Consider the following 10,626-nt stretch of genomic DNA (forward strand, 5'->3'; position numbering starts at 1 on the left):
AGCAGAACGTGAGCAGAAGGTGAGCAGAACGTGAGCAGAACGTGAGCAGAAGGTGAGCAGAAGGTGAGCAGAACATCAGCAGAACATCAGCAGAACGTGAGCAGAACATCAGCAGAATGTGAGCAGAACGTGAGCAGAAGGTGAGCAGAACGTGAGCAGAACGTGAGCAGAAGGTGAGCAGAAGGTGAGCAGAACATCAGCAGAACATCAGCAGAACGTGAGCAGAACGTGAGCAGAAGGTGAGCAGAAGGTGAGCAGAAGGTGAGCAGAACGTGAGCAGAACATCAGCAGAACATCAGCAGAACGTGAGCAGAACGTGAGCAGAACGTGAGCAGAACGTGAGCAGAACGTGAGCAGAAGGTGAGCAGAACGTGAGCAGAACGTGAGCAGAAGGTGAGCAGAACGTGAGCAGAAGGTGAGCAGAACGTGAGCAGAACGTGAGCAGAACGTGAGCAGAACGTGAGCAGAAGGTGAGCAGAACGTGAGCAGAACGTGAGCAGAAGGTGAGCAGAAGGTGAGCAGAACATCAGCAGAACATCAGCAGAACGTGAGCAGAACGTGAGCAGAAGGTGAGCAGAAGGTGAGCAGAACGTGAGCAGAACATCAGCAGAACATCAGCAGAACGTGAGCAGAACGTGAGCAGAAGGTGAGCAGAACGTGAGCAGAAGGTGAGCAGAAGGTGAGCAGAACGTGAGCAGAACGTGAGCAGAAGGTGAGCAGAACGTGAGCAGAACATCAGCAGAACGTGAGCAGAAGGTGAGCAGAACGTGAGCAGAACGTGAGCAGAACGTGAGCAGAAGGTGAGCAGAACGTGAGCAGAACGTGAGCAGAACGTGAGCAGAACATCAGCAGAACGTGAGCAGAAGGTGAGCAGAAGGTGAGCAGAACGTGAGCAGAAGGTGAGCAGAACGTGAGCAGAACGTGAGCAGAAGGTGAGCAGAACGTGAGCAGAAGGTGAGCAGAACGTGAGCAGAACGTGAGCAGAAGGTCTCTGCTGCCTCTGCAGCTGCTGCTCCTTTAAATCTCGTTACCTTAACGCTGCTAACAGAGACTCACTGCAAAAGTCACATGTCTGCTGCCTTTGTCTCCATGAGGGAGATCTGTGAGGACACGAGGGATGAGGACACGAGGACACGAGGGATGAGGACACGAGGACACGAGGGATGAGGACACGAGGACACGAGGGATGAGGACACGAGGACACGAGGGATGAGGACACGAGGACATGAGGACACGAGGACATGAGGACACGAGGGATGAGGACACGAGGACACGAGGGATGAGGACACGAGGACACGAGGGATGAGGACACGAGGGATGAGGACACGAGGGATGAGGACACGAGGACACGAGGGATGAGGACACGAGGACACGAGGGATGAGGACACGAGGACATGAGGACACGAGGACATGAGGACACAAGGGATGAGGACACGAGGACATGAAGGATGAGGACATGAGGACACGAGGACATGAGGGATGGGGACATGAGGGATGAGGACATGAGGACATGAGGGATGAGGACACGAGGGATGAGGACATGAGGACATGAGGGATGAGGACATGAGGACATGAGAGATGAGGACACCAGGACACGAGGACACAAGGACACAAGGACATGAGGGATGAGGACACCAGGACACAAGGACACCAGGACACCAGGACACCAGGACACGAGGACACAAGGACACTAGGACACTAGGACACCAGGACACGAGGACACGAGGACACGAGGCATGAGGACACGAGGGATGAGGACATGAGGACATGAGGGATGAGGACACGAGGACATGAGGGATGAGGACACGAGGACATGAAGGATGAGGACATGAGGACACGAGGACACGAGGACATGAGGGATGAGGACATGAGGACATGAGGGATGAGGACACCAGGACACGAGGACACAAGGACACCAGGACATAAGGACATGAGGGATGAGGACACAAGGACACAAGGACACCAGGACACAAGGACACTAGGACACTAGGACACCAGGACACTAGGACACCAGGACACGAGGTCACAAGGACACCAGGACACGAGGACACCAGGACACGAGGTCACAAGGACACCAGGACACCAGGACACCAGGACACTAGGACACCAGGACACGAGGACACCAGGACACGAGGACATGAGGACACGAGGGATGAGGACACGAGGACATGAGGGATGAGGACATGAGGGATGAGGACACGAGGGATGAGGACATGAGGACATGAGGGATGAGGACACCAGGACACAAGGACACCAGGACATAAGGACATGAGGGATGAGGACACCAGGACACAAGGACACCAGGACACGAGGACACAAGGACACGAGGACACCAGGACACGAGGACACAAGGACACAAGGACACCAGGACACTAGGACACCAGGACACGAGGTCACAAGGACACCAGGACACCAGGACACCAGGACACGAGGTCACCAGGACACCAGGACACAAGGACACTAGGACACCAGGACACCAGGACACCAGGACACCAGGACACAAGGACACCAGGACACAAGGACACCAGGACACCAGGACACAAGGACATGAGGGATGAGGACACCAGGACACTAGGACACCAGGACACCAGGACACAAGGACATGAGGGATGAGGACACCAGGACACTAGGACACCAGGACACAAGGACATGAGGGATGAGGACACCAGGACACCAGGACACCAGGACACAAGGACATGAGGGATGAGGACACCAGGACACTAGGACACCAGGACACAAGGACATGAGGGATGAGGACACCAGGACACTAGGACACCAGGACACCAGGACACAAGGACATGAGGGATGAGGACACCAGGACACTAGGACACCAGGACACCAGGACACAAGGACATGAGGGATGAGGACACCAGGACACTAGGACACCAGGACACCAGGACACAAGGACATGAGGGATGAGGACACCAGGACACTAGGACACAAGGACACCAGGACACTAGGACACCAGGACACCAGGACACAAGGACATGAGGGATGAGGACACCAGGACACCAGGACACAAGGACATGAGGGATGAGGACACCAGGACACTAGGACACCAGGACACAAGGACATGAGGGATGACGACCACAGGACACCAGGACACCAGGACACAAGGACATGAGGGATGAGGACCACAGGACACCAGGACACCAGGACACCAGGACACTAGGACACCAGGACACCAGGACACAAGGACATGAGGGATGAGGACCACAGGACACCAGGACACCAGGACACCAGGACACGAGGACACAAGGACATGAGGGATGAGGACACCAGGACACTAGGACACCAGGACACAAGGACATGAGGGATGAGGACCACAGGACACCAGGACACCAGGACACCAGGACACGAGGACACGAGGTCCCAGCTTGTGGTTCTTTCTGGTCTCTGAGTTTCTCTCCACACAGAGAAAGCACATTGAAAGCTTCATGGTGGGAAGAAGCTGAATATGTGTTTATAAACTTCATAAAGTGTTTTCTTCTGTAAATACAAACAGTCAGATTGTAAAGAGGAAACAAAACAAACACAAAGTAAACATGTAAACATTTAAATAACACTTTTCACATGTTTTACAAACATGAAGTGAAAATGAAGATAAACAGAAAAGTTCATGTTTACGACTCAGTTACAGACGCAACGCATGTTTATGTGTGTTATATATATATATATATATATATATATATATATATATATATATATATATATATATATATATATATATATATATATATATATATATATATATATATATATATATACTGTATATAAACACATGGTGAATACATGTGTTGCATTTTGGCTACATGTTGGCTCACAGTGACACAGTGTGTGTGTGTGTGTGTGTGTGTGTGTGTGTGTGTGTGTGTGTGTGTGTGTGTGTGTGTGTGTGTGTCTTCAGGCATTACGGTACAGAGGAATTCCAGGAATGAGGAACTCTTTGATTCAGATTGAAACTTCATTCAAACGTTGAACTAAACGCTGAAATCTGGTTTCATCTGATCAGTGATGACTGTATTGATCAGTGATGACTGTATTGATCAGTGATGACTGTATTGATCAGTGTGAGACTCTGATTGGTTATCAATGATCTGCTCATGTTTCCAGTGCAGGGAACTTTCCCTTCATGAAAAGTTACACCGACATCTGCCTAGTAACAGCTTTTCCTCCCATTGGTGAAACTCCAGTCTCCTCCTGTTTGTGTGTGTGTGTGTGTGTGTGTGTGAGAGAGAGAGAGAGAGAGAGAGAGAGAGAGAGAGAGAGAGAGAGAGAGAGAGAGAGACAGAGAGAGAGAGAGAGAGAGAGAGAGAGAATGTGTTAGAAGGTCTTTAAACTTTACTACTTTGCACTCCAGCCTGACTTTATTCTCAACAGCTTGTGTTGTGGTTCTGAGGATATGAACAATGCACACACACACACACACACACACACACACACACACACACACACACACACACACACACACACACACACACACACACACACACACTTCTCAAGTAGCTAATAGTTGATCAAATAATGAATTTCATGTGTTCACAGCTTCATGTGTTCACAGCTTCATGCGTTCACATCTTAATGTGTTCACAGTACAGATGCATTGTGGGTAATGGCCTCCTCCTCTCTGTTGTTGCAGGATGAATGGAGGTGAAGCAGCAGAGTCTCATGTTCAGCCCCGTGTGGACCAAGAGCCGCTTCATTCACTGTTTGAGGAGGAAGAGGAGGAAGAGGAGGAAGAGGCGCAGAGCCGTCATCGCCCCCTATCGGCGGCGCGCGACCCGCCTCCCCCCGCGCAGCTCCACTCCACCGGCGGCAGACGTCCAACAGAGTCAGGACCTCCCCCTCCCCTTCCTCAGATATATATATATATATATATATATATATATATATATATATATATATATATATATATATATATATATATATATATATATATAGCGCGCGAGGAAGGGATTCTATATATATATATATATATATATATATATATATATATATATACATATACATATACATATATATATATATATATATATATATATATATATATATATATATATATATATATATATAGAATCCCTTCCTCGCGCGCTCCAGCAGCCTGCTTGCCCCCCCCCTCCCCCCCCCCCCCCCCCCCTCCCTCCCTCCAACAACAGCCGACGTCATCGCACTCACGCCCCCGCCCCCCCTCCCCAGCGCGCGCGTGCTGTGCTCGCGTGTGCGCGTCCGCCGCGCGCGCGGCAGGGTTTTTGTCTCGCGCAGGGACGCGCTGCGTGCTTCAGAGGGCTCGCGCACACCGGAGCAGCAGCAGTGCCTTCAGAGACGCGGACCGGAGCTTCTGCCGTTCCTTCAGCACCGCACGCGGGCAGCACCGACACCCCGACACCGGCAGCAGGAGCCCAGCATGGGGGAGCAGCTGCTGTGCTGCGAGCTGGACTCCATCCGGAGAGCCCACCAGGACGTGAACCTGCTCACCGACCGCGTCCTGCACACCATGCTGCGGGCGGAGGAGAGCTACCTGCCGTCGCCCAACTACTTCAAGTGTGTCCAGAAGGAAATTGTCCCCAAAATGAGGAAAATAGTTGCCACCTGGATGCTCGAGGTTGGTTTTCACTTCACTTCTCAACTTGTGGCTTCTCGCGGCCGACTTCCCGCTGCGAACTGCGGGTCGTGTGTCGCTCGCTGCCCGCGGCGGCGTCCCGAGGGGAGTCCGGGTGGAGGTGCGCGCTGCGCGGCTTGAGGGCTCGCGTGTGTCCGCGCGCTGAGAGGAGTCCGTCCCCGCGAGAGCTGGGTGGTCCTCGGCTCCAACGGGAGCTGCTGGCTCGGACTGCAGCTCCTCTGTAGACGTTATATTGATTATGGCTCAGCCTACATTTTCCAGAAGGTTATTAAAATGTAATTCACACGGGGGAAATATTCCAAAATAACAGCAATGTACACGTATGCAGTCTGGCCCGTGCCAGTATTACGCGCCATCTTTGTTGTCGTATAGGAAAGATGATTTAATATAATTAAACATGTTCACGCTCAGCAGCGATGACAGGGAGCGTGTTCCTCGAGGAGCGGCTCCGGGAGCAGGGCTCCGTCCCCCGGGCCCAGCGGCTCGCTGCCCCGACGGCAGGCCGCTGAAGTTGGGTTCGCTCCACGGGAGCCTCGCTGCCTGGGAGGTCGCTCCGGGAAAAGAGCTTTTAGTCAGAAAGTCAAAGTCTGAAATGCATTTCAAGAGTCGGGTTTGGTAGAGCGGATGTTTCTTAACATTAACAGCAACTATCGGATGGAAGTCTTCGTCGTTTTATATTTTTTATTAATTTCTGAAGTCCGGGCTGGTCGGTGCGGCGCAGCGGCGCGAGCCTCTTCTCAGAAATGATTTAATATCTCAGCGCCGGGAGTCCGGACCCGACCCACTGCCGGCGCACCCGGACCGGCGGTCCATCCGGGTCATTTACCTGCTGTTTGGACGCGGCCTGCTAATTTATATCTATTTCTAAATATTTTTTGAAAAGATGACGAAGTTGAAATTGCAGAGTGGAAGTTGCATGACGCCACCTTTGTGTCTCAGTCAGAACTGACTGCTGCGGCCTGAGGCCATGCTGCAAACTTCTGTTGGTGTGTGTGTGTGTGTGTGTGTGTGTGTGTGTGTGTGTGTGTGTGTGTGTGTGTGTGTGTGTGTGTGTCTGCGTTCACACTCATTCTCTCAGCTCCACGCGGTCTCATGCACAACAAGTTAAATTCCTTTTCACTCGTTTTCGGATGATTTAATGCAAGCAGCTGTGCACGGAACGAGCCGCGAGAGCGCGCAGAGCAGTGCGTGTGATGGTGACATGTCCTAAGTGCGTTTCTCACCTCCAGGTCTGCGAGGAGCAGAAATGCGAAGAGGAGGTTTTCCCGCTGGCGATGAACTATCTGGACCGCTTCCTGTCCGTGGAGGCCAGCAGGAAGACGCGGCTGCAGCTGCTGGGGGCCGCGTGCATGTTCCTGGCGTCCAAGATGAAGGAGACGGTTCCCTTGACGGCGGAGAAGCTGTGCATCTACACGGACAACTCGGTCCGGCCCGCAGAGCTGCTGGTAAGAGCCGTGCAGACAAGATGTTGCGTGACATCAGTAGCTCGTGGACCAGAGGGTCCGTCTAGGGAAACGTCTCCAAACGGAAGTGACTGCTCTATAAATATGAGATAAACCTCCTGGTTGACCTGAAACTTACAAAGCATCAGGTGTGTGTGTATGTGTATGTGTCTGTGTGTGTGTGTGTGTGTGTGTGTGTGTGTGTGTGTGTGTGTGTGTGTGTGTGTGTGTGTGTGTGCGTGCGGCCCGCGGCCTCCCCTGGAGAGCCGAGGCCTCTGGTTCCATGAGCGGCCTCAGGGAGCAGAGAGAACACAGCGACACCTGCTGGCACAGAGGAGGCGGTGCAGCCTGCTGGCGACGCCAGGAACTGCAGGCTGACGTCACTCTGTGGCCGTGACGTGTTAATGCTGCTGATTGCTGATGTGAAACCAGCACACACACACACACACACACACACACACACACACACACACACACACACACACACACACACACACTACTGTCCGCATGCATGAGTGTTTACAGGAAGTCACACACTTCCTGTGGCTTTCAAGTGAATATAATTCACTTGAAAGAACGATACAACTCATTAAAATACATTTCTGAGAGAAGTGGAGTAATTTGGGCGTAAAGCAGAGAAGTGGTTCCAGACACGGAGTGAAATGAAGTGAAGTGAAGGGAAGTGAAGTGACGCTCTGCCCGTCCACAGCAAATGGAGCTGCTGGTGCTCAACAAGCTGAAGTGGGACCTGGCTTCAGTGACGCCTCACGACTTCATCGAGCACTTCCTGTCCAAGCTGAAGATCCACCCGTCCACCAAGCAGATCCTCAGGAAGCACGCGCAGACCTTCGTGGCTCTGTGTGCGACAGGTACGACGAGCAGGAAACACGTTTATTGAGCAAGAGAATTATGACAAACTGTCACTCATATTGTAACAAGATTTATGGATTTAATAGTCACTTTAATAATCAGCATCTTCGTGTGTTAGCACCGCCGCGTGTTAGCACCGCCGCTTGTTAGCACCGCCGCTTGTTAGCACCGCCGCGTGTTAGCACCGCCGCTTGTTAGCACCGCCGCGTGTTAGCACCGCCGCGTGTTAGCACCGCCGCGTGTTAGCACCGCCGCGTGTTAGCACCGCCGCTTGTCAGCACCGCCGCGTCTTAGCACCGCCGCGTCTTAGCACCGCCGCGTCTTAGCATCGTTGTGTTGAATCTGAGTCGACGGCGTCTCCCTCTGGTCTAGACAGAAAAGCCGTGTCGTGTATTTGCAGTGAAGTAGCTCTGGTGTTGCATCATGGGTATCCGTGTCTCCTCAGACGTTAACTTCATCGCCAGTCCTCCGTCCATGGTGGCGGCCGGCAGCGTGGTGGCGGCGGTGCAGGGTCTCTACCTGAAGAGCCAGGACGCCTCGCTGTCCTCCCAGAACCTCACCAACTTCCTGTCGCAGGTCATCCGCAGCGACCCGGTACGCAACCCTCTTTCTCAGAACCAGAACCATGTGTTCACATCCTAGGTTCTGTCCCTGAGGAGCAGACATGTAGCATTTGATAAACATCTAACAGTCAGCAGAGGGCCATAAGCATGAATATTTAGGATGAAATACTGTCCAATATCAAGTTAAATAAAGTGCACGGTCAGCGTAAGAAGCCTGACTTGTTGCTGCTGTTGCTGCTGCTGTTGCCGCTGCTGTTGCTGTTGCTGCTGTTGCTGCTGTTGTTGCTGTTGCTGCTGCTGCTGTTGCTGTCGCTCACTGTGCCCTCCGCCTGCAGGACTGCCTGCGCTCGTGTCAGGAGCAGATCGAGTCCCTGCTGGAGTCCAGCCTGCGTCAGGCGCAGCAGCTCAGCAGCGCACCTGAAACCAAACACCTGGACGAGGACGCGGACCTGTCCTCCACGCCGACGGACGTCAGAGACATCAACATCTGAAGCGAGCGCCGGCCGCGCGGCGACCTGCCGATCGAGGGAACGCTGTCGTCGGAGGGGGCCGGGGGGGGCGGGGCCTCCTCTGATCCTCCCCTCCTCCTCCTTCTTCTTCCCGGGCTGCAAATGGCCGACATGTCACTCACATGCCCGCCGTCCAGACGGGACAGACCCGCCCCCCCTTTGCAAACGCCAGTCACATTTCCTGCCAGTGTCCCGCCCTTCCTGGGAAAAGAATGAACACGACAGAAATGTGTGAGCAGACAGCGGCGTCCTGTGTGGGCTGGAGGTGAAGCCACGCGGCGCCTTTGAGTCCATCTCATTTCCTCCAACATTAAACTCTTTAAAGCAGACGAGTCGCCGACTAAAACCTCCAAAGTGTCGGTCGGTCCTCGTCGTCTGCCTGCAGGTCTTTTGTTCCAGAGAAGAGGCCTTTCCTGTTTCGGTCTCCTTATAGCTCATGTTGTAGACTTCCTGTTTGTCTCCCTGCTTGCTGATGTGTAGTCACTTTATCCTGTTAGACCTCTTCACCCTCGTGAGGCGCTGTGGTCCGTGCCGTCCTCGTGACGCTGGCGTCTTTCTTTGTTCATTCATCGACGACTCGACCCGTCTCCGCTCGCTGTAATCTGGTGAGATCAAATCGATGCACAAGCAGGCGGAGAGGAACCCTCGGCCTCCACGTCTCCCTCGGAGTCCTTCAACGATTCACACTTTTAAAAAAAAGAAAAGAAAAAAAAAAGCACTTTCAGATTCATAGTGATGAAGTTTGTAAAACGAGACTTTAGAGCCGAGTGTCCAGGTGATGGAGCGCCTGCATGCAGCCGGACCGCCACACCTGGACCGCCGCACCTGGACCGTCGCACCTGGACCGCCACACCTGGTCCGCCACACCTGGACCGCCGCACCTGGACCGTCGCACCTGGACCGTCAGCCTGACGGACCGTCCTCACAGGGAGACACGCTGCAGGTCCAGGGAAAGTAAACAAGTATTATTGTAATTAGAATAATACTTTAGTTTTCTAGAGCAGAACATATTATTTATTCTTTTCCTAGCTTGCGTTCTGTAGTTTGCAGACCGGCCTGTGGCTCCGCCCTCTTAAGGGGCGGGGCTCCCCTCCTCCCTTCAGACAGTGCTCATGGGTTCTGGGAAGGAGGCGGAGCTAAAAAAGAGAAGTGTTGAAATAGATTTTGCACAAACCAGAAGATGTGGGCGACATTTCTTGGGGGAAAATGTTGCACGCAAAGCTGGCGAGTGAGCCGAGAGGTTGAAGGGAGGAAGAGGAGGAGGAAGAGGAGGAAGAGGAGGAGCCTTCACGCTGTCCAGCTGCAGCGCTTCAGACAGGACGGACCGAGCAGGACGAGGGAGGAGGACTCTGATTGTACATGTCGGGTAGAGGAGGAGACGCTCCTCGTGTTCGCTGCTATAGAAAATAAATCACAGATACGTGTTAAAGGAAAACGACAAAAACGTAACTGATTAAAATGCTTTCTCCTGTTTGCTGCTACATTTTGTGTTTTTATACATATAAATGTCAATTTACTGCCATTCTAGGGTTGAATTTTCTCATAGAAAATTGTGTTATTGACATCCTCATTTGTTGTTTTCATGTGATCCGTTTTATTTTCGTTTGTTTATAATTAATCAT

General features: G+C 52.5%; 1 protein-coding gene across 1 annotated transcript; it reads left to right on the forward strand.

Moving 5' to 3' along the window:
* Positions 1 to 5,301: 5,301 nt before the first annotated feature.
* ccnd1 (cyclin D1) lies at positions 5,302 to 9,854 on the forward strand. The gene is made up of 5 exons (XM_068601588.1): positions 5,302 to 5,602; positions 6,850 to 7,065; positions 7,772 to 7,931; positions 8,378 to 8,526; positions 8,831 to 9,854. Exons 1-5 carry the CDS (start codon positions 5,405 to 5,407, stop codon positions 8,984 to 8,986), a joined length of 879 nt encoding a protein of 292 aa, XP_068457689.1. The 5' UTR covers positions 5,302 to 5,404; the 3' UTR covers positions 8,987 to 9,854.
* The last annotated feature ends 772 nt before the right edge of the window (positions 9,855 to 10,626 follow it).

The sequence above is a fragment of the Clinocottus analis genome, unplaced genomic scaffold, assembly GCF_023055335.1.
Source record: "Clinocottus analis isolate CAN_PGR_092001 unplaced genomic scaffold, fCliAna1.0.p SCAF_51, whole genome shotgun sequence".
Taxonomy (NCBI): domain Eukaryota; kingdom Metazoa; phylum Chordata; class Actinopteri; order Perciformes; family Cottidae; genus Clinocottus; species Clinocottus analis.

Coding starts and splice junctions, on each gene's coding strand:
- ccnd1 (XM_068601588.1), top strand. CDS start 5,405: ATGGGGGAGCAGCTGCTGTGCTGCGAGCTGGACTCCATCCGGAGAGCC. Junction 7,066..7,771: donor TCCGGCCCGCAGAGCTGCTG/GTAAGAGCCGTG, acceptor GCCCGTCCACAG/CAAATGGAGCTGCTGGTGCT. Junction 8,527..8,830: donor AGGTCATCCGCAGCGACCCG/GTACGCAACCCT, acceptor CTCCGCCTGCAG/GACTGCCTGCGCTCGTGTCA.